The 25,973-nt window shown below is 31.2% G+C and overlaps 1 protein-coding gene across 1 annotated transcript in view; it reads right to left on the bottom strand.

Annotated features, from left to right (window-relative positions):
* Nucleotides 1-1,044: 1,044 nt before the first annotated feature.
* LOC108560283 (cholecystokinin receptor-like) overlaps nucleotides 1,045-25,973 on the bottom strand; it is a 108,808-nt gene continuing 83,879 nt past the window's right edge. The window contains exons 4-10 of the mRNA XM_017917761.1: nucleotides 14,194-14,394; nucleotides 13,176-13,349; nucleotides 12,338-12,519; nucleotides 11,692-11,907; nucleotides 11,390-11,625; nucleotides 11,179-11,321; nucleotides 1,045-2,284 (exon numbers count right to left, since the gene is read on the bottom strand). Of these exons, the coding sequence (XP_017773250.1) occupies nucleotides 2,250-2,284; nucleotides 11,179-11,321; nucleotides 11,390-11,625; nucleotides 11,692-11,907; nucleotides 12,338-12,519; nucleotides 13,176-13,349; nucleotides 14,194-14,394 (1,187 nt within the window). The 3' untranslated portion in view covers nucleotides 1,045-2,249. The remainder of the gene's footprint in view (nucleotides 2,285-11,178; nucleotides 11,322-11,389; nucleotides 11,626-11,691; nucleotides 11,908-12,337; nucleotides 12,520-13,175; nucleotides 13,350-14,193; nucleotides 14,395-25,973) is intronic.

The following is a 25,973-nucleotide window of genomic DNA, read 5'->3' as shown; positions in this document are numbered from 1 at the left end:
AGCTTAATATTTATCTTGGATTTTTCAATTTATTCAAATGTATTTATATCAACTTTAATTCTTAAACTATTGGTTTTTATCTATAATTTAACATATTTACAAATATTATTACAGTAATTAAATATTATATTTTTTAGTTTTCTATACAATTTATTTTCTGAATTAATTAGCTTCACTCTTTACATTTATTTTTGTAAATTAAAATAATTTATTAAACATAAGCACATATAACAATACCTCGGATAATCGGTTCCATCAATATCGAGAAACTTAGTAAAATAAAAATGTAAAAAGTAAGAAAACCGATCATTTCTGTCGAAATAAATATCTTCTTAAAATTTATTTACACAATCCGGACTGATCAAAGCCGCACTATGAAAGGCATTACTGCACAAACAACAATAAACAGCACAAAAAGGTCTTGAGTATATAAATGGAATAAATCCATCACTCCGCTCCGCATTTATCGAATCTGCACTATGCGAGGTATTGTTGTACATACACATATCAGTTTTTCAACCCTTATCTAAATTAGTAAAATATTTATTTTTTTACCGCATTTTTTACAGAATTAAAATTAAATTTCAACTAAGAAATATAAAATATTCTGACAAAAAATCTTTTTGTTTTTTTACAGTTCTTACAAACTAATTTTGACTATTAATTAAAATATATAAAAATATATTTGTTTTCAGTTTTGATAGAATCATTAAAATTATATAATTTTTTTATTTACAAATGTTTATTAGCCCATAGCAGGACTAAAAGGCGATCGACCTTGTATCTGCATTAGATCAATAATTTTTAAGAATTTATTATATATTTAGCTTTAACTATTTGATATAAATCATTATATTAATAATTGAATTTATAAATAATATATATATTTTTACGTTTTTTTTACATTTACATATTTACATTAAAAATAATTGATTAAAAAAAGTATAGTTATATATTTTTGTTTTATACAGTAAAGTGTACAACGAACTTTCGCTTTTAAAGATATTTTTACAATAATGCAAAAAACTGCAAAAACCATCCGGAATATATCGAATTACGTAAGCATCCATCGATATTCGACAAATTCGCAAATTGCGTTTGGGAGCATTTCTTGGAAAGGGATACGGAAATGCAATTATTCTCTTCCGCTGAGCCGCATTTGATATTTACAAAACTGCAGGCGGCTGCAGGAATATAAGAGAAAGGAGTCCAGGTGGTAGGTAAAAACTTCGTTTGGAGCGCGAATTATATCTTCGGATGGGAAATATTTATCTGCTAGTAGTTCTCAAAAGAACTTCCATAATTCACACCTTTGAAATGATTACAAGCGAAACGTTCGACTTTCAGTTCTTTTCATATCGCCGCCGCTGGAAAACTGGAAAGTTTCTTTATGTACGAATTAAATTATGAAGCGTATTTCACGTGGCAGACGAAACTAACCCGAGAGAAGGTATTAAGCATTTCTTTTCTTCTTTTTTTTCAGTTTGTTTGTTCGTTGCGTGCAGATGGTAAATCTTGAGTTTTATTTATGTGTATTTAAAATGCGTGTTTTTTTTTTGTGTTTTTGGAGACAGTTCGAGTGGCAAATATGAGAATAGGCGTGAGAAATGGTCCCGGGACGAAGTTTCGGGGAACCCGAAGCAGATTTTATTCCTCTCATTACCGACAGCCCAGCCCCATTCCGCGCCACCCAAGAAATTTCTTATCTTAAACCCATGCCGTATAATGGAACTCCGTAATAATTTAACGCCTCCATAACACAATGCCGCCACGCTACATAATGGGTCTCGCAAGAGAACGATCTTACATAACAAATACCCTGAAAAAGGGCCCTTTAACGGGGTGCACATTTTTGTTTTATTATCGCATCGGCATTCTATATAAATCACCTTGGAAGTTAGTCCTTGCGTCCACCTTAATTACCTTGTCCTTAACAGTTACTCAATCCAATTACAAAATCTATTATCACACGTTCTCGATGATCTCGCTATGTACATATTTACATTGAATACATTGCGTTCGATTCATGTGTAAAATAAAAATTATGTTCTTTGTTTGCAGCTGATTAGGAGTACAGACTGGAATCAGTGTGGTTGGTCACCGAATTGTGAGACGCTGATCCTGAAGGATTATATCTGGTCCAGGTAATTCGGTACCTGAAGGACTCGTCGTCAGGAGCCGCTGCGATCACCTGGACTAGGCGACCGCCGCTTGTCGACGATGATCCCTGTACGTACTCCGAGCCGCTGCTAAACACGATCCTCGCCCTCCAGCACCACCACTTCTACAACCAAACCAACTGATAAACCAATAATGCCTTTACCAAACAATTGATCACATCAAACGCAGAGCACGCAGAGAGGAAGCCTTACAAGCCACAAAGGGAATCCACAAACTTGTACAGATGAACAAACAAAATAAAGAACTCATTGCTGGAACATGCATCTACACTACAAGCAAATCTCAATTACAAATAAGAAATATATGTCTAAATCAGGTATTCCCAATCTTTTCTCTACTTCTTTTTCAAACGACTCCTATATTGTAATGCACAAATATAGACACAAATCAAATTTCTGTTGGAAAATCTATTCAATAACGTCTGGAATTTTAACGACCCTTTGCAAAATTAATGACCCCATTGGAAATCCCTGGTCAAATTGAAGTTTTTTATAGTTTTCACAGCATAATTAAAATTAAAAGACAAAATTTATCAATTGAATGCACATATATATTATTACACAATATCTAATAAATTCCACATCAAATCTAGAGAAATGAAGTTATAATTGTGATTTATTATTTTCTAAATTTTAATAAATTTATGATGGTGAGACACAATTTATAGTTCTCAAAATATGGTAAAACTATTGAAACTTATTTTTTTCCCGTGCAGGAAGACCTAATGTCGGTAGCCCTTTGCAGCAGATCAATTTGGTTTTAATTTTCTTGTTTTGTTGTGTTCGTAGTATGATGATTTGTTGCAATAAATGTTATTATTCTATTAAAACTGTTTAAAAATAAGACAAATTATTATTTAATTAAAAAATATAAATTGTTTACTTAATTCCATAGGAAAAGGTCATCAAGATAAGAATAACAACTAATTATTTTTTACTAGAACATGCAAGAAAAGTAACAAATTATAATTATAAATACACATTAATTAGCTAATAAAAATAGAATATTTTACTTATCATGTGTGTAAATACTATATGATACATTTAATAATAATATAATTATCATATGAAATCGCACAAAAAGAGACTTCATTGTAAATAGTGTCCCAAAAAGAACTGATATTTTAAATTTGCCACCAAATTTTATTCTCGATAAAACCAAAGTAGAAACTTGTATTTGTTGTCATTAGTAAACATCCAAGTCCAAGATGGAAGAATTGTAAAAATTAATTTATAATGATGTGATGTGAATTGAATTGACCGCCAGGGTAATGTGACTTGACACCGTTAGACTTTTTTCTTTGAGATTACATAAAGAGTACAACAAGAAAATACTCAAAAATGAAATTTGACACAACATTGCAGCCATTTTCCAACAACTATGTAAAAATGTTATGGAAAAAATCATCAAGAGTGAACATTCAGATGTTTTGTATCACACATAAACTCCATGTCTCTACTTTCTAACACAGCAAAATATTTTCAAATAAAAAATGTGTTTTATTAAAAAAAAATATCAGTTCATTTTGGGATACCCTTTATAAAGAACAAAACTGTTCAAGTGTAAAAGTAACAATTTAGGCGGAAGAGCCTGAGATCAAACTTTCAAACCGTATTATAATAAATCTGGACTGATCAAAACCGCGCTATTCGAGGTATTGTTGTATTGTACATCTGTTAAATGATCACTGAATACCTAAAATATATGATGACATACTTTTAATGATTAATTACTAATCTAAATATATTTATTTATTTATTGATCATTGTAGATAATTGAGTAATTGAAATATTTCAACTAAATCGTAAAAGTTGTCCTGCTAAGAATGTCTAAGTTGTGTCTAAGAATGTGCTGCTTGGAGTCTTTTACTTTTTTTCTTTTTAAAAAATGTTTTCAATTTGGTTCTAAATAATCTAGTTCTTGCCTCTTTTTTATTTCATTTGGGAAGCTGTTGTATATTTTGACCCCCTTCGTAATTATGCAATTATTTAGTGCATCCGTCCAGCTTTTCTCGTTTGTGAAGTTTTTTGTTTGTTTCTTGTTTCATATGTGTAAGTCTCCACTCATATGCGGTTTTAAGACAATTTTGTATGTTTTTAATTTGTGATCTATAACTCACTTTTGTGTTTGTATTAATGTATCCCAGTGATTGCCAAACATGATTTTCTTCAGCTTTGTTTGTTCTCTCCCAATTTTGTGTGTATTTATTTGTATTTCCCCATATCACCAGTGCCTACTCTACATGTAAAAAGGGAATGATACAGTGGCGCCCTACTTCCACCCGGCAAATTCCTTACCGACTTGTACATAAAATGATGAAACAATAAAAAATTTACATAAAGTTATTAAAATAATATTTATTTTTGATTATTATTTACTTTTGACTGTTGTAATAAATATTATTATATAATATTAAATTTCAATAGCTTTTTATATTTTATTGTACAATGCATTTTATTTATTATTAATAAGTTACATATAATAGAGATTATAAATTAATTCAAATAATATCAAAGAATAAAAAAGGTTGATAATTATTTACATAATGTAAAATATTTAAATTATTTAAGTAACTCGTTCAAACTTCTCTGTACATTAGTTTTTAAGAAAATACTAATTGGAATTGCAAGGAACCCAAATGCACGCAATTAAAAATGAATCAAATATAAATCCACGGCACAGATGTTCTGTATACCAAATATCATACAGATTTCCCCCTCAAAGAAAATAAAACGTTTCCAAGATATTCCCACACAAACAATATAAGCAAATTTCATATTACCTCAAATATATAAAACAATACTCATACACTTTTATATACAAAGATTCAATATCACTATAGATTACCACAATGATTTGAATAAAATATCTTTTTTTTTTTGTTTCATATAATCAATCAATTCTTATGTATTTCAAATTATGATTAAAAAAGTTTATAAATTTGAAATTTAAAAAAAATCGATAAGAAATACAACAATTTCAAATTATAAGCGTTATAATTAATTTGTAAAAGATTTATAGCTTTAGTATCGATTTCTAATTAAGAATGTGCCAGTTCGGAAATGTATATATATAATGAGAAAGAGGGGAAAAACATAGAGAAAGGAAAACTCATTTTACAATTTAATTTGACGTTCGAATGAAAATAGAAAACCTATTTATAGTAGACTTCATTTAGCAGAATATGCAATTTGCGTTGTATTTATAATAACTTTTTAGTCTCTCCTTAAAATAGTAATTTACTTTGTTATAAGGAGATAAAAAAGAAAAGTATGATAGTAAAGGTAAATTGCTGGCGGAAAATGATTAATAGTTATTTGTAACAGTTGCTTTTTGTTGCAATAAAAGTAGTTTTAAATGATATTAAATTCATTAAAAGACAAGAATGTGTTTATTCTAAAATTCAATCATTTTGTTCTGGTTCTGTAATATTTAAAAAACAGGTCATGTTGACCCATATGTAGTACTTGTGTTTTTTTATTTGTCTGTAGTATTTGCGGGTTAAATTCAAATTGATTTTATTTTCTTTCTAATGTATATGGTTTTGAGGATGATGGAAAATATTTTATAATATAAAAGTCCGCACTGTCGTTTCTTGCTCTATCGTTCTAAAATAGAATAATATAGATTGTTTGTTATGAGTATGATCAGTTATATTTTATTTTATAGTAAATAGTGAGTTTCTAAGACTGTTAAAAACATATTAGGTGAAATAAAAAGTTCTGAGCGTTTTTCGTTAAATGGCTTTAGTGAGTCATATCTCACGATGTATACATTGTATCTTGTCAGTCTATACTGCTACTTAAAGGCGACATAACGCTTTAAAAAAGTTCTTTGACAATTTTGTGTTTAGTGAATCCAGCTGTGTGTTAGAGCGTTCCAAAATGGAGGTAAAAAAAAAGAAAATTCTATACATTATTCAGTACCACTACGATCAAGCGGAAAAGCGGAGCTGGCGGTTAAAAAATTGTGTGTTATGGACCGAATACAGTATCGAATGCAACAGCAAAGCGTTGGTTCCAATGCTTCCGTTCTGGCAATTGGACGTCGAAGATGAGACACGCTCTGGTAAGCCAATCTTCGAACATACTGATAAAATCATGGAAATCATCGAGTCGGTTTGGAATACGAGCACTTATTCCATTGCTCAGGAACTGAAGATTATCTAGTAAACCGTTTGGAACCATTTTCATAAGGCTGGTCTCAAGAAGAAGCTCGATGTATGGGACAAAACGCTCAAAACTTTTTACTTTACCTAATATAACCATCCATCCATAAATGCTCAGATATTTGGAATTTTAATATTCGATCATTTTTTATTCGAATTATTTTAACTAACCAAATGTGAGTAAATTTTTGTTAAATTTATTGTTTTATAAAACATTCTATACATAATACATGTATAAACTTTCAAGTTTTTAAAATTTAAAAAAAATCTTTAAAAAAACATATTGATTCATGAATTTTCAATTGAAAATGAGAGAGATAGTATTAATGAAATAGAATAATGAATCTAAAAAAATATAAAATCCCGGCGTATCCACCCAATGCATAGAAAATGTAGTTATTTGGAATATTCCATAATTATTTTACCAAACCAAATTTAAATTAATTTTTATTAAATTTATTGTTTTAATATAGATTCTGTATATAAGAAATGCATAAACATTAATTTTTTTAAAGTTGAGAAATTAAACAAAAAAAAATTTAAACTATTCACAAAAGTTTACAAAACTTTTGAGATTTATTAAAGTAACTAAAATATGCTCAAATAATATTCTTTTATGTAATTCTTTGAAGTTATCTAAGATAAATTTGACCTAGCAAAAAAAATAATATCTCACATCTCTGAGATCGAGCAAATAATAAATTTCATGATTTTTCTCAGAACCTTAATGAATTTGTACGTTCTCTTCGCCTTATTTACCCATCTTTCCATCTCGTTTACACCGGTTGACTTCTTTACATTCGCCTTGCGAAACAACCAGAATTGCGTGTCCCGTTTACTAAATTCGAATCTCGAAATTAATGCCGTTAATTAGATCACGTGCAAGAATTATTCCATTACTTTCTTTATCCACACATCGATTTCGCCTGTCATCTTCGTATATTTATTTTTTTGTTCCCGCAAATTAATTCCCCTTGTAAATTAAGCTGCTGGGATAAGTAATGAATGTTTGCGGCCGGACCGGTCTAAGTGATCGGTCGCTTCGATGGAAAATCGATCGACCAGTGAAAGGAATTGAATGTTTCCTTCCAAGATTATATAACATACCTCACGCGTCGCAGATTGTCGAGGCGCCGTTGCGAATTGATTAAAAATGGTTTGTGAAATGCGTACACGAAATACGAACAAAAAAAATTAATACGTAACAACAAGAAAAAAACGTTACATGTAATAACGGCGTGGGGTGGGCGAAATCCCCTGCGGTTTTTGTTTCGTTCAATTTATTTCGGATTTATTTCCTTGGTGTCTACTAATTTTGGGATTTACGTTTTGTGTGGGTCTGGTTCTGTGCGTGGAACCGTGTGTACGTTCCATCAGCAAATAATTGGCGATGCGTGCGGTAGAATTCTATCCAGTTAGCAGGGTATTTAATTGCCCCAATTAGAAACGCCCCAGATAAATACACTTGAAGCCTTCACGAAAAAAAAAACATACTCGCAATTTCGATTGCAAGATCTTTGGTAATTGTCACTAGGTACGCCTTTATCTCTAATTTCGCTTACGGTATAAGCGTTTCTCATTTACATTACAACATAATTATAATTTTCTGATGTTAAGTCTTTTCACTTTGAATATTCTAATTTAATTGTACATTTTGTGAAAAGATGTAACAATTATTTCAATTTTTTACTACTATATTTTTTAAGATCTGTATTTCCAGTTTACCGAGAAAAGCTAACTAATTCCCGGGAAAAAATGAAAAAATTCTACTCTCTATACTAAATTGCAATAGATAATCCTAATCTATTAAATGCAAAGTTTTAACAAAAAAAAGCAATGATTAACAAATATAGAATAAGTTTTCAATATTCTAAAGTGCGTTTTTAAGAGTATAAAAAATATAACAAATTATGCCCTTCCATCAATACTAAGAAAATGCTGATATTTGGATTTTCAATCTTCCTTCATTTTTCATTCGAATTATTTTAATTAACCGAAAGTTTACTTGTTAAATTTATTACTTTAATAAATACATAAAAGATCTATAAACTTTCTTGATTCTAAAATTTAAAAATTATACAAAAAAAAAATCTGTAAAGAAAATATATTGAGTAGTTCATGAATTTTCATATCCAAATGTGAAAAAATGTAGAAGTGAAATGGAATAATCAATAAGATTAAAAAATATAAAACCCTGGCGCATCCACCCAATGCATATAAAAGGTAGTTATTTGGAATATTTCATAATTGAAATTTTAACAAAAAAAATAAAATCATTGATAAATGTGGAATCTGTTTTCAATATTGTAAAGAACATATCAGGTCATTTAACATTTGACGTTATATAAATATATTTGTTTTCTTTTCTTTTGTATAAGGAACGAATGGTTGCTTGTCTACAATTGCGTGCGAAACATATTTAATTGTACATTTTGTGAAAAGATGTAACAATTATTTCAATTTTGTAATCCTGAATTTCTTAAGATTTATATTTCTCGTTTTCCCAAGTAAAAATAACATAATTCATTCGGTTGTTGTACTAAATCGAAAATCAAAATTTTAATCTATATTCTATAGTCTAAATGACACATCAGATAATTTAACGTTTATAATCATTGTAATGTGTATACTTGTTTTAATTTCTTATACATACGAGATTCTCGTAAATTTCCCATTTCTCTAGAACAAAAAGATGCTAGAGAAGTTTAGTATTTACGTTTTTATTATGTATAATTATAATTATTAATTTATTATAAACATTATAAATCTATTTTAATTTAAGTTATAACTTAGAAATATTAAATTCTAAATTAAATATTTGAATATTGATCTTTAAAGAACTGCATCAACTAGTATACAAACAATAATAATTATCAATGGAAGGAAGTTTTCATCTACCCAGGATGTAAACGAAGATGTTGCTAACACTTCAAAAGCAATTTCGGCTGCTTTTAATGCAAATACATCATAATTTATGCTGCGTTTTATACGAAAAGTCATTCGGAATATTATGCAAATAACGATTAAGGACTTCCATTGTTTCCTCAAAAACTATATCTTTGCACTCTCACATAACTGGAATTAATTCAATCGAAATTAAAAAAATAAATTAAGTTGTAAAAATGAGCACACGATAAAATTATAATTTTACTCCATATTTATGAATTACGGTTTTTCTTTTATTACACGCTTTAAAATGTTGTCGTCTAGTCTATCAGCAGTCAAGATGAAACACATAAAAGTTTCGTCGTTTAATTCAAACCGTAATTGATCAATAAAGAAATGTATCTCTTTTATGATCTTTTTTGTTTTTTTGGGTTTGTGGTTACGATTCCTGCCAATCAGAGGGATCATGGAAGGCAACCGGAAACGGTTGTTATTAGGGCGTGGAGATATATCAAAGACCCTTCACGCGAACCATAATAACGGGAACTTGATGAAAAGAAGTTATGTCTTTCCGATACAATCAAACTCTGACCCTAAGTAAACCGACCGGAATCCTCGACAAACAATGCAGCAGCACTGATAAAACATATTTCGGTTGATATTTCTTTCTTCGGATTTCACCTACTGAGGAAGTTATTTCATTTTTATTTGTTTATTTTATTTTTTGATCGGTTCTACTTCTTTTTCTTTATGAGTAAGGCCACTTTAAAGCCATCTTTATCCGGGGATGCGAGGAAACTTTAAACAGGATTAGGGCGAGGTAAAAACGGTGGCCTTCTGTTGTTCCCAGCACTCGCAAGCCGATACTAAATAGGGCGTTTACAGTACAAAACCGATTCTCGGCCGCAGCAAAAACCCTTTTGCGTCTGAGACCTTCTTCGAACAGGTTAACTGTAATGATAGCACTTTAACTACACAAAACATACATCGTTTTATTATATCTATTTTCAGTCTGTTATGTATAGAAAACTTACTAAGAAAGTATCCTTCTTGTAAATAAATCTAATATTTAATTCAGAAGCTGCATAAGTTAACAGATATTCCGATCATAAGAAATTCACATTTGTGTCTTCTAAATTTCAATTTCAGGCATGAACAAATAAAATTATTCTTTACAAAACATAAATGAATCGTAAATTCTATTATTTAACAATTATGAATTACTGACTTCACTGAAATATTTTTCAGTTTTTTATTAGCCGTAAGTGAATATAGATTAGGTAAAATGAATATTAATAATGGGACAAATTTCAGACAACTTTTCAGTTATAATCTACAATACCGTCAAACAAAATAAATATTAAATTTCATGCAGATCTAAAAAATAATATCTAATAAATTGTATTTATTTATTAATTGTTTATAATGCTTCAAAAGGGTTCAGACAAAAACACGCAGTAACAAAAGAACGCAACAATAAAAGCTCGCAGTAAAACAACCACGTCAAATGCACGCATAATATTCACTCTAGTGCCTTAGTTTGGTTTTGTATGTATTTTAAAAATACGTACAAATTCTCGTGTATTTGGCGTGGTTGCTTTTGTCCTGCGCGCTTTTGTTATTTTCTTGGGTTCGTTACTTTCTGCATAAGTTCAAATATGAATTTTCAATTGAAAAGTAATGTAAACCAATATATAATTTAATATTGAATTAATTAAAATTTTTCTTTTATGTTATAAATTGATATTTAAACAAAAAAACACATTTTATAAATTTGCTATAATTTTAAAATAATATCATTTAATTATTAAAATATTTTGTAATTTAAATTTTATAGTGAATATAATTGTTATGAAAACAAAAGATACGAAGTGCAGGAATGAAAGATTGATAATCTACAATCACAGTCTTTATGCAAATGCGTGCGAAACAAAAGAACTTACCGGAACGTCCAAGGGTGCTGGCCCTGCCTGGATAAATTGTAGACTCGTTAATCGAAACATCTGAATTATTGACGATCTTGATCTTTCCATTGTTTATCAGAGCTGTCTTCTTCTCGCGAGTGCGCTTGCTGCAGAATGAGAACCTACGAAAGACATCAATAATTAAATCCTCGCGTACACACTTGGTTAACGAATTTAAGAATAAATATACCCTTTGGCGCAAAATATCACGTAGAACGCTTGCCGGAATTTCCGGTTCATGAAGCAGTACGTAATAGGATTGCAGCAGCTGTTTATGTATGCCAGCAGCTGGATCAAGGAGATGCCCATCGGCCCTATAGTTTTGTATAGAGCTTCAGGGGCGTAAAGGTGAACAGTATTCAGTATATGTAGAGGTGTCCAGCACAGGAAGAACTCCAAGACAATTACGAACAGCATTCGAATAACCTGAACGCATATAACAAATGAATTTACACCTTTTTCATAAACATTTTTTCAGTGATTTAAGTTAACCTTCTTCTTGGCTTCGATGCTTTTATCCATGTAGTTGGATCTGATGGCGAATCTCTTGAAGACAACGGTATTTTCCATTGATCCGTCATCGGAAGAATGCGTAGTGAGGACGCTCTGATCAACAGGCATAGAGTATAAAGTTTCGCTTCGCGTCACCAGCGTCGTCTTGGTCTTGTTGTACTTGCTGTAACTTCTTGCTCTCGACCGGAAGTTCACCTTAAATAGTACAATGCATAAAATATATGTGTAACGTCTATATTGAGGAAAACTTTAATGCACTTTGCAAAAGATTACCGGGAGCTGCAGACCATTTTCGTGAATGAAAATAAATAATTTAAAACGTCTTTTGTACATCTCGCGACATGAAACTGGAGACCCTGATGAATGTGCATTGCATTCCTTCCATGAATAATGCATTGCTCTTAGGCAATTAATTTTAGTTTCTCGTTGTCTCAACGCGATTTTGAAGAACAAAGGCAGTTACGAAAAGAAATATAATAGACAGAAAAAAACGTAACTGCTATAATTATAACATTAAATTTAGTCAGTGTCAAGGGCCCAAAATGGAAGATGGAAATCGTTAATGTCTGCTGCAACGTACAAAGACGCGAATTGCATAGAGCTAATATTAATATAATTATCAAACCTTTCTACCGATCCACGTTGTTATAGCTTTGGTTTTTGTGCTGCTCTTGTTCCTTTTACCATCCTGCACCAGTTTCACGTTGGTCTGCAGGAATTTTGTTGACCGGAAGGATCCGCCTCCGTTCAGGACTCGGTTGTTGTTTTTTCCGCAGAGGTCTTTCATTTCCATGGTGCCACGAGATACTGGAAAGTCATACGTGAGCATTCTCTTCTCATTTACCACAAAGAGACTGTTAATTAAATTAGAATTACTCGAGAGTAATTTCAATGTCGGCATCAAATGACACTCGAGCTTGAGATCAATAGAACGTTTCCATTTTATAATCCGTACGTGATTCAGGAAAAAATAAATAAAAGATGAGATTTTCCACAATGGATATCCAATATTATCGCACGTATCCACTAGTGCCAGTGTGCTTCCGGGAATTTAAAGTTTTCGTGCAATTACTTATTATTCAGCGATAATAACATTCCAATCACTTAAATTTATAGACAATAGTAGAAATCTTTTAAAATACTATATTTTAAATATTAGATTTTACAGTGCTACAAAAAGTATTTTATTACTTTAAATTTTACAACACTGAAAACTTATATGAATTTTATTTTGTTATAGAGTTTAATTGTAATTTATTCTATTCTGTATTATAGTCGGTGGCTTATTATGGTCTAATTAAATTGGAATTTGTAATCTTAGAAAAAATGTTGTTGTTTTAGTTTTCAGGTGTCAATATATAAAAAAACAACTTATGGGTTTTGCATCCTATTGGCTCGTGGGCCCACGGTACACTTTGATTGCTTAGCCGCTGATTATCCTCATTCGTATACTAGAAGCTTACCTGGTCTAACTGTATCAATCTCTCGTTGTAGTCCTTTCCATAGCTTATTAACGATGAGGGAATAAGATAAGCTCATCATGCCTAAAGGAACAAGAAACATGATGCCACTAAGGAACAGATTGTATGCGCGTTCACTAGAAGTGCTGGGCCACTCCTCCCTACACCTAAAAGTATCTGAAAACAATCGAAATCTGTGAAATCCTTCACTGGTAACTAGATAATTACTGAGAAAAGGGAGCAGGAATGTGCGTAATGAGATTTGGGTCCGAATCCTCTCCAACTAATAGAAACACAACTCAACAATACTCAGGCTAATGGCATGGCCCACTTAATCGCATCAAGTCTCGCCCTCAACTCAAAGGGAAAACGTCAAGTAGATTATTATATATATATATTTGCGTGGGACGAAAATTATCGAAACAACGAAAAGTAAATATTCCGGATTGATATTAATGGCTTTTCGTAAATTCCCCCGTCATTATTGTCGATTTTATTCCGGCGAGGCGAATGTTATTGAAAATCCCCAACTGATGAAATGCAATTTGCTCCCTTTGTCCGACCATCCCGCTTCCGATCTTCGGTTTACAATTAACGCCGAGCGCGGATTTTCTGGTGCGGAAAAAAATGAAATAATTACGAGCTCCCTTCCATTTTGTTGTTGATGTAGAAAAATATGAAAAAAAGATGTACAGATTTTTTTATTATTATTCTTTTACTTTTCTTTTCTTTTGGTGTATTTACGATAAATAAAATTGAGGTCGTGTTGGTGGCGACGTGAACTTTTGGTTGCGGAAATGGCTCGACCTCCGGAAGTGGTCGTACACTCAAACACACATAGGGCAATAGAAAAGAAGAAAAAGTAAGGATAAAAAGAAGGAATCGAATAGCTGGAAATCCAATTGAAGTGGCTGGGGTCGGCACATCCAAGTGCATGCATATATATTGGGTGTTTTATGGTTTAGTGGTTGCTAATCACTTCTCGTGCATTTGGCCATTCTCCAGTGCATGAGTTATTTACCTTTCAGTCTGGTGGGCTGCAGGGCGTACGTCCATAAAAGGGGGCAACCCCATAGCAAACTGGTGATCCACACGCAAGAGATCATCTTATAAGCATGGAACTGCGTCTGCCAACGGCGAGACTTCAGTGGGCTGCATATGGCGAAGTAACGTTCCAAGGATATTGCCACCAATGTCCACACTGACACCGATATTGACACCACTGAAAAAACATAAGAAAAAAATAAATATTCATGAAAATCTAATTGTACAGTGACCAAATGTAAAAACCAGTTCCTCGCTTTGACACAAGGTGACTCATTAAAATTTTCAGTTTGAAAAATACATCCACTACATTCACACTAACTCAATTTCTATACCTGAAACTTTAAAGTGAATATCCGAGAAATAAAGACAATTTTGCAGATCTTCCAAAATCAAAGTTCACTTTTGTGTAATTTTGTTAAATAACACTACAAAATATTATATTTACATTAAATATGTGATAAATTTGCTGGTAGTCAGTATTAATTATAAAGTATATAATATCAATCAGTCCAAATCAAAATAAATAGTTTTTATTCATAGTACAAAATAATGTAGGTAAGTAATTTCAAATTATATTTAAACTTGAAATGTATTTAATTAAAGCTATACGTAAAGAGCACATTTGTCATATAAGTGAACTGAAAATACTGAAACTTAATACCTTAGAGCAAACAAGGCATGTTTAACGTTGGTAACTAAGAAGTGAGAGTGATGGGATGAGGATGGCACAAGAAGGCCCAAAGATAATGAAGTATCCTGCAAACAATTTTGGTGAATAAGTGTGTAAAAGCATGTTACAGAACCCAAGACAAGAGAGGAGATAAGACAAACAAGGAAGGGCGAACTTTTCCAGCGACATACATCAAATGTAGTCTAGTGGGCCTTTCCGTGCACGTGACACTCCCTGATTTGAACAAAACCCTTGCAACACTAAACAATCATCACGAAAATTACAAACACTTATTTATTTTTCTGAAAAGTTTAAGATTATGTTCATTATTAACAGATTATGTTCATTATGTTCACTACATTGAATATGTCAAAATAAACTAAATTTTAAGTTATAAAAATGAAAATATATTGTAATTAGTACAAAAAAAAATATTTTGTATATATAAATAATGATTTTAATGTCTTCGATTAGTACGGTTTTAACCGCGTTATGTGAGGTATTTCTGTTTCATTTCTGATGCAGTTCGATTTGACCCGGTTTCAAGAATTATCCGACTTGAAATTACGACAGGCAAGGGGTTAATGTGCCAGTTTGAAAAGCATTCGTGAGACGACTGATGTATTGGAAAAGCATGCACATGCGGCCGCAGTTTTTTTTTGTTTCTGCCGCCCCTCTCTCATTTTTTACTTTTGTATTCATGTATGCATTGCATCCGGCCCATAAAATGTTAACGCGAATTGCAAATATCGGTGGAAATAACTGCTTTGCGATTACTGTATGCATGTTGGACCAATCAATCACGGAAAAATAAATTTCGCAATAATAATAACAACAATAATAACAAAAAAATATTAATGGAATTTAATACAAACAAACGGAAATTATTCTATATTAGTGCGCGCAAATTAAGCAGAAATCAAACGAACGCTGATTGAAACGTAAAATTTCGTGTATAAAACCCAATTAATATACTGATAGTCGAAATATGAAAATTACATATTTATTTGCATATAAATATACGGATTATTAAAATAATATTTATATAGAAAAAAAACAATAATTATTACTTAACATTTGATACTTTAATGAAATGGACTAATAAACTTTATCTGGTAATGAAGCACTACTATGTATTTTTATTATGGATCAAGAAATCCATGAAGATCTGCATTTTGCAAGGACTTGGACAACAGATCCGTTTATCAAATATAATATCAATATCATATCGTAATGTCATGTTTGGGTGCTATCATGGTTTTATAAACAAAATATACCCAAGGTATTTGCGATTTACTGCGTCATCCATCGACAACATTTAGTTGCAATATCTTAGTGGCAGATTGCATAAATCTCTTCAAATCGTCAAATAAAACAAAATTTGGAGTAACACGTTGAATACTAGGTTATTTGCAGAGTTCTATGAAGAAATTGACAAGAAGTTTCCTGGATTACTCCACTTCACACTGAAGTACAGTGACTGTTAAAAGGTTTATTTTTGACTTTTTTTACTTTTGACAATATTGAACTGACAAGATGATAACGTTTCAGCCTGCATTCAATATTTAAATGTCCTTCATATAGACTTTAAAACTAGGTTTGGAAATCAATTCATTCGATGACATCAATATTTGGAAAGCTGAGGGTCTACCAAAAACAAGAAAAATCGGCACGTAGACAAATAAGTTTGGGGACCTTTGTTTTAGATAGAAGATTGACCTGAAATGATTACATTCAAGCAAAAAGTGAACAATTCAAAATTCCAGGAAACTCTACTGGCTATTACGGTAAAACTCGCCAATTTCAAAACAAACTGCTGGTTTATATAGTAATTTGAAAAACTAAATATAATAGTGAGGAGTTAATAGCAGATCTAATATTTAAACCATACAAAGATTCTAGCCGAATAGTCTAAGAATGATCGTTGATGCTACCTGGTATATTACGAATAGAAGAACTCATGAGGACCTTCAAATGGAGTCAATTATGAAAAACAGGAAAAATAAATTTCTTATTGTATCTTTGCAGGCTTTATTTTCTTAGTAAATTAAGTAAAAATTAAAATTTTAATTATAAATAATTTAAAGAAAAAAAGCCTACACAGACGAATATTTTGTATAAGTAATAAAATACTTAGTACTGAAAGTTTGTTTTGTCTATTAAAGAGTATTTATCAAATTATCACGCTCAGTTTAGTTTGGTTCTTAAATAATTTATCGTACAGTTTATAATCGTGTTTAATGGGAGGCGGTTTAACTACGCTCTCTGTAAATGTTTTTTTTTGTATGTATACGTAGAAAGGATATAAGGGATATAAAAGGTAAATGCGGGCAGTGCGTTTGTCATTACTTACTTCTTAATGAACAACAAGACCAACCATTCGAGGATTCACGCAATTCCCTCAAAAAAAAAACAAATATAACAGGAAAAAGGAAACAAGGGAAGAATAATCTACATAAAATGTACAATTCCTATATACAGAAATGCGTATTTACATAAGGGATGCGAAGATCAAAACGTAACCGACATTTGCTGCAACCATACATAATTCAACGCAGGAGAAACCCGGTTTTTCGAAAGTGCCATTATTCAAGTTTAAAACAGGTTTCGGAATTTAATTGCGAGGAAATGAAAAAAAGAAACAGACGGTTTAATTAATTGCGGTACGGCGTGTCGCTCTTAAATTGAATTGGCTTTAAGTTTGCTGCTTGCAGAAGATAATTTCTGTGATTGATTAGATTGAGTCGATAAATAAATCAAGATAATTCCTCCAATCGTCGTTTATACAACACGAATTACGTTTTAGACGAAATTAAATCGATGCGTATATGGTTTGGTGTTTGAGACAGTTAAGTAATAAGATGTGTCTATTATTTAGGTATTTGCTCATAAAAGAGCGCCGCAAGGGCGTACGTAATGCGGTTGTAGTACTACTACACAGCGCACGTATCTCTGGTTAATATTACATCGATTGTTGGAAGTTATCTTCAAGATTTAATTAGATTCGACAGCATCGAAAACGTAAATAAGCCCAGCTGCTTTTGGATGAGGAAAGCAGAATCGCGGTTTCTTGTTAGGCTTCATCCTGTTAATTGGTTCTCCTGTTGTTTTGCAAGAGCGTCGAGCATGCAAATGCACCACTTCCAAAAATAAAGAGCACGTCTGCCTTTGTCAGATGACGAAGGACTAAATGCATCTGCTTACACGGAGGCAAATCGATTGCATCATCATCTTGACAACATCTGTATACCAAGAGCTGCTAATTATCAACATCTTCTTGCTCCAATTATTGGATTACTCTGCAGTTTCCACTATGCATTTCATTCTTCAAGCAAAGTTCCAGAATGCGCAGTAACAACTGTTAAGGCAAAAGAAACTTCTCCGAGGATGCATGCACTCGCCTTAAATTTATTGCCGGTGATTAAAACTTTCCCAGGATTTTCTTTATTTTTTATACAAGAACTACATCGGATATAACACTCTACGTGCCGCGCGCTGTAATAAAACGCGATAACAACCACTTTCTAGGTAATTTTTCTAAAATTTATTACCTACTTTTTTTACCTTTTTTTAACACTTTACAAATTTTCTGCAAAGACACAATTAATAAAATTACAACAAAACAATACATTTTTTACGATTATTTACAGGAAATTTTATTAGTAAAACTTTAATTTCATTCAGCATTCTGAGATTAAATAATCCTTAAGCTACGGTTGACCCTAAGCCGGAAATCCGAATTAAATGAATTCAGGTTTATAATATTTGCACGTAAATTTGAAGTTTATTTTAACGTAATAAATCGGATTATATTTTTTTTCTTTCTCTCTGCAACTTCATCAATACTAATTGATCCTGGGCCGGGTGGAATTTACGGGATAATTTCATCCAACTCCACCGGTCGTTTTTTTTAACCCTCGCTCGCAAATAAATTCCCTTTAATATCATCCTAAGAGAATTGAAAGTTTATGATTAGAATCGGTTTATTGATAGAGCGTGGAATTATATTATTATTATTTCAGGTCCTTTCTTCTAGCAACGAGCACGTTTCTCGTCTACTCATTCATATTTTTTTTGTCGTGTGTTATTCCTTCGTCCGCGCTCGATTGTTGTGTCGAAAGGACCAATATTTACATTCGCAATCGATCATGATTTATTCAGAGCTTCGACGATACGGACATTTTCTATTGTTATTATAATTCGCCTCGTTACTTTAAACCGAAACTTTTGAGATGCCATACACTCGGAAAAGAGCAAGTGAAAAAAAAAAGGAGTAGCTGGAAAAAGGATAACTGCCAGTTTCTTACCCTCCTACGCGTTTTCAATGCTATCTAACACTGAATCTCCGAGACAACTTACTACTACGAAGCCCATACCCTTTTTCTTTCGATTTCTCCATTAACAAGGAAAAATAATAAAAAAAGATATACGAATTCCTTTTTAGATATATATGATTTGCATAAAGTAGCCAAAAAAAAAACTATTTATTATTTCATTAAATCGAAATTTGCATCCCCGTTCGGAAATTGATTTGGAAATTTATAGCGAGAGAAAATGAACGTCACTCGCGTTTTATTAAGAAATATAAAAGATAAGAATCTATTGATTTAATTACATTAAAAGTAAAAAATAAACGTACAGAAATTTAATAGGATAATGAATTCGATGGAGACGAAAGTCTTGTCTTGAATTACACTCGAAGTTACATGCATTAGTCCGGCAACTTTGTTGTTTAATTAAGCGTTAAGTGTAATTTAAAACTTTCCGTTAATTATTTAATGTAATTTAACTTTCCCGAAGATTGGCACAAAACAAACATGTTTACTGCGAATTGTATGTATAATTATTATTTATTTAATTTGCACATGCACAATATTAATTATATTTTCTCATTATAACTTGCCTTTATAATATTTTTTAGATAAACATATTTTAGCATTATGTTCAATTACATATATACCTCGAATAGACCCGCTATCAACAGTATTCACTGGCGCCGTAACAAAAGCGCGCAAACAAAATGCACGTGAATTTCTATGTATTTTTAAAAGAAATCCAAAACTAAACCTAATGCACTAGAGTGGATATATCTATATCACTAAATTGTTTGTATGAATTTTCAAAATACATCCAAAATCTAACTCCTCGAATCTAAATTATTAGAGTCGGTGTGGAACAATTTGGTGATATTGTTTGGTTTTGGATGTATTTATAAAAAAAACATACAAACAATTCGGAGATATGAATGGAAATTTCCATATTTACTCTAGTTTATTAGGTTACTAACTGCTGGGTAGGGTTTGTATTTTAAAAATACATTCAAGCATTTGACGTGGTTGTTTTACTTTTGTTACTGCGCGCTTTTGTTACTGCGTGCTTTTGCCCTCCGCGCTTTTGTCGCTTCAACGTATTTACTATGGTTTAGTTTGAAAAAAATAAATGTTACAAATGGTTGTTTTCTCTACCTTTATATAGTCAAGTGTCTTTTTGTATGCTTTGTATGTATTTAGTACCTCGATAAATCCGCTTTCAAACATCCGGACTATTCGAGGTATTGCTGTATTTGTGAATGTAGTGAAGTTGATTGAAGTAAAGGGATACACTTTAGGGCGAATTTTCCATCCCACGAGTTTTCCTTTTTTCGTATTACAATGAAAACTGGGATATAAATTCGCCTCAGACGCGAGGCAAATCGACGTGTCTGAAATTGATCCCGTAATTCTGAACAATTTCATAGAACGGCCGACCGAAACGAGAGAGAGAGGGAGAGGGAAAGACTGAAAAAAATATTAGAGTATAGTTAAAAGCAGAATCAAGGCGTTCCAGTTTATAACTGAGATTTAATATTTATGAAATTATTTACTTATTAAATATTTGATGAAATCAATTCAAGCTTTATAATTAATTTATTAATTTTAAAGTTTTTTTGTCTCTAATATTTGTTTTATTATTCATTATGGAAAATCAATTTAAATGTACGTGAAAATCTAGATATTCAAGAAAACGTAACCCTGATTTTACACTTTTATAATTATTTAGTCATTGAAACATTGATGAAAATAATTCAAGTTTTTTTTTTAATTGTAGCAAAGTTTTACTGTATCTAATATTTATTTGTACAAATTAATTAATTTTTCAAAATAAAATGGTTTTATTAATTATTCAAATTAATTGTATGTGTGAAAATGAATATTTGGCCCATATTTTATTTTTTTTTAATTATTCATTTAATGATATTTATTTTTATTTAACCATTTTTTTAACTCACGAGTTATTTTTATAACTGGAAAGGTGGAACAACCCACCTTTTGTACATTCTTCATACTGACTGACCATTTGTAAAAACATATCACAATATTTTAGAGGAATGCGTTGAAGTATTAACAGCAAAATATTCTTGGCAGAGTTTATCAGACACAACGCGAGTAGTCTTTTTATAATATTTTAATTTACTATATTCGAAAACGGGTAAGTAGAAGGTAATATGTTTAATTGTTTTATCAATCTACTCAATTAAATATAACGGTATAACGGAATTTCTCAGACGCAAATATTGTTTTTTTAAACTAAAATTGTTTTTTTTAATTATCCATCGAGATAAATCAAATGGATTTTGGATGACTAGCTAAATATAATTGAACGAAAGAAACGCTTAACTCTGAATATTTGACGTGCGTCACGAAGTGAGTATACGTGTATGTTTATTGTTGTATATGCAATATGATTAATATGATTTCGCATATGCGAAACAACATGAATATGCAATGATTTCGGATTCACTCGAAATGCTAATTGGATTGACGATGATTTTCGCGGATAGCATAAAATCGCTGCAGCTGTGATTAAACGGCTTTAAAGGGAAAAACACTTTTCCGCCTTGTAATAAGGGTAGACGCGGAAAGTGTTCGCTATTAATACGAAACTGGGTGAAGGTTTTCTTCCCTTCGTTCTGGCCATCTGTTCCCACCTGCAACCTCGAACGTTCTCAAGCAGCTCTTTTAATGAATCGTTTCTTTGTGCTGAACAACAACAAAAATAAGAAAAAGAAAATACAACAGCAAAAAATTCACCCATTTTAATTTTTATCTAGAAAATCCATATCTTTAGAGGATCCATGTGAAGATTTTCTTTGTAAGATGGAGGCACACACGGCACACCCCTACTCGCCTAATTTATTTTGCTGTAGACCAAATCAAAATCCCAATATAATACACCCTATGAACAAATACTTTAGAATCAGGACAAACAACCGTTTTATGCAAAAACTTGTTTAATTAAGCCCTAAATCGCAAGCATATGTCAATTTTATCAAAGAACCAATTTTGGAATAGAAGAGCCCTCCTCGGACTCCTCTGAGACTGTATATCTTTTCTCAACTTCATAAACAGTTGATCTTAGACACCCGAAAAATTTAATAATTTCGATGGACATTCTTCCGGCGCCAAGGTTTTCTACAATCGCTGTTCTTCTGTTCTACTCCATTCTTGGATTGATGAACTCTGTCCTTTTGAGATTATAAAAGTCTTACTGACATATTTAGATAACTTTAGCGCCAACTACTACTTATCCCTCAATTCAAATATAGAGAGTACAATTTTGTCCGGAATATTTCGCGGCACATCTGGAATTTGACACAATTCGGCAAACACTCCATTAGATCCATAGATATTTACAATTTTCAAGCAGACACGAATTTTCCGAATCTCGAAAAGACAGTTTTTATGTAATCCCCTAGTATTGACAGCGCGCAAATACGATTGTTACATAAAATAGACTTCTTTAGGTCAATTGTGCATATAGAATGCGGATGGCTTTCAATTTTTCTTAACATCGTAATCTTTGTAAATAATAATAATGTGATTGTTTTGTAGGTTGGACCGGTCGATACACAACTTATTGTTATTGCGATTGCATTCGAGCGTAGCGGGAAAGGAGAAAAACTTGCAGAAAACTTTCGGAGTTTTCTCTCGCCGATTTTTATTGGACCAGATATATTTCTCGCCGAATAATCGCACTGGATTTACTCTTTTTCCACACTTTCTTGGATTCAATTGGATTTGGGATTTATTTCTATATTTTTTCTTTTCCTATAATTACATTACTATTCCAAGTAGGACAAGTACACTTTTTGCGGGAATTATTTCTGTATGATATGTTTACATTCCTTGAATTTGAAACAATAATATAAGTTGGAAGAATATTATTTATATTTTTACATGAATTAACTATTAAAATATAAGATCATATTTTATCTTAATATACATTTTGTATACATCATTAAAATTTAAAGTAAATATTAATATTATTTGCTGTAAAAAATATATTGTATTAGCAATAAATGTGACATATTTCAAATGACAAAAGGAAAAAAATATTCAAAACTATCATAACGTTATATATTTGTGAAAACCGAAATTATCTTCTTATCATTACATGACAAATAAGGAAAATAATTGTTTTAGGTCTTTTTTTTTTCAGTTTTCTATTAGTTTGAAGTTTTTGAAATATTTCATTATTAAAATCACTAAGAGACTGTGTGTTATATAATAATATTGGTTTGTGATTGTCTTTATAAATAAATATTTTATGTAACAAATGTTTTGATTGTTAAATTAACGTTATTTTTCAATCATTTTTAAATATATTATAAAATATACATTTTTTCTTTAAGTACAAAATGATATTAATAAAATGTGAATATGTTATATAACGAATATTGCTGAACGATTTGGATTTGTGGTATACTTGTTAACACTTGGGAAAAAAGTGATAGATCAGAAAAATGAAAAAAAAAACTAATGAATTTTCCATGCATTTTAATAATACATTATTCGGTATAGGCATGTTCGCAAAGTGTGAACATCTAACCAGAAATTTTGATTTACATGCTTCCAGCCTTCACCTCACCAGTATTATCGATTTACATAAAGCGTGCGTAAAGAATTATTACTTTTTGTAACATCAAATCGTTAAAGATAATTAATATAATAAAAGCTACGTAGTAATATAATTTTCATTCCATCTTTAATATAACGCAGTGCTCGAAAGTTAAATGCAATTAATTCAAAACTGGAGTAGAAGCATAACAGCAACGCTGATGGATATTCCATGCATAAAATGCATCGCAACGTGATGTCAACCAAAATTCGGAGCAAACGTAATGCGGCATTGACTTAGTGGATTTATCAAAGGCAAAGGCAATCCCCGCTAATTGTATGAAACTGTGCAAACTTCAGTTTAATTCGTATTACGGCCTCGGATCGGTACAGCTCCATCTCATCCGCAAATTTTTCAAGGACCGGAAATGCTGCTTTAACCGTATCGAGGATTTTCCTGCAATATATACGGAATCGTCCGTTTCTTCCAGTTTCGTCCCCATTCGCTCTGAATGGGAGAGCACATGAAGCGAATACTAATTCTTTCGAACTTCTCCCAGGTTTAGATATTTTACGAATGCAAAACATAGCAAAACTCTCTACTTTCCTAATTACATTTTACGCACTTTATGACTTGAATCCATATAAAAAAATATATATAATATCATATCTCATTTCCGGGTATATTATGCAACATTAAACCGTGACCAGAATATTATGTCCCTTTTTTTATTACAGCCATCTGCCATTTCTTCTTTTACATCCGTTGTATATTATAAATTTACATTTTTCTTTGTTTTAAAATGTATTAATTTTTTTAGTGTTACACACGTTTATACAATATTTTTTACTTTAATTTAACCCATTGCCATTAAATAACGGAGAATTTACAAATTTGCACTTTCAAAAACTTTTAAAAACTGCTGTGGTGTGGTTATTATGTTGTGGTGTATTTCGATAACACATCTAGCGTCAAAACATTTATGGTTCTGTCTGAAAAAGTGGCTTATAACTAAGATTCGTTGACTATTGCCTTGAATTCAATTTTGCATAAGGATAGGATAGGGCGAATATATTCGCCGCTCGTTCGCCAATTTTTAATATATATATATATAAAATGTACATTCTAAATGAATCTGTTTACTTGGCTGAGTGTGAGGAGGAGGAAAAAGTATTTTCTTAATATAGAAAGTTAGCAAACAAAGTTTTTTTTTACATTTAAATTTTTAATGTTATGAATATTCATTAATCGCCGCAAAACAAACTTTTTTTATATTGTTAAGTCCTTTAAAACAACGGTTTTTCCTGGTAAGACATCACTATTTTTATAAGGATTTCTGAATTAGAAATACCCCAATACCTCGCTTTGACCAATCCGGATTCACATACTTTGGTTTGAAAATTTCAAAACACACATAATTTTAATTGAGCAAAAAAAATCTAAAAATACTCTAAACAATTATATTTACTTCAAGTCTTTATTTATACCGGACTATGCGAAATATTACAGTACCTTATAAGGTTTTCCATTCAAATAAAAAAAAAAGAAATTCAATTCATTTCAAATTACTAAATATCACCTATATCAATTGCACGAAATATACTGAAATATTATCATAAAATGTAATAAATAAAATTAATCAAATTACATAATTACAAAAAACAATCAATTTCTTTGATTTTAAATGATAATACCAAAAAATTAGTTAAATACATAAACAAAATAAGCATATATAATAATTTTACGTAAATTAAACCAAGATTCCACTTAGAAACTTTCTGATAACGTGACGTTTATATGTTATCTTACAGTTAACGTTTACACATATAACGTTTCATTAAAACCTACAATGTTCTTAATAGTTTCGATAAACGCGTGTATGCGTATCAAATATGCAGACATCCAATCTCTTAAGCGAGTCACTTCGATGAAGCGCATTTACAAGCCTGCTAAATTGAAAGTATCTCCAGACAGATGTAAGAAATACCAGTCAAAAAAAATATGTGGATACGGGAAATTCCTCAAGTCGAAAGGAAAAGAAAAAAACATAAAAATAAATATAAAATAACAAACGTGCTGAAATTTACAGTGCTATTTCAGTGACGCTCGTATATTCGTTTCGTGTGCGTTCTTCGCTCTCTTTTATTTCTATTCTTCTTCTGTTTCCAGCCCTTCGCGTTAGGGCACTTAAATTTTACAGCTGGAAT

The sequence above is a fragment of the Nicrophorus vespilloides genome, unplaced genomic scaffold (genome assembly GCF_001412225.1).
Source record: "Nicrophorus vespilloides isolate i.1.1-1 unplaced genomic scaffold, Nicve_v1.0, whole genome shotgun sequence".
Taxonomy (NCBI): domain Eukaryota; kingdom Metazoa; phylum Arthropoda; class Insecta; order Coleoptera; family Silphidae; genus Nicrophorus; species Nicrophorus vespilloides.
Note: the sequence above shows the minus strand (reverse complement) of the source record. Positions and strands in the feature narration are given on the sequence as shown.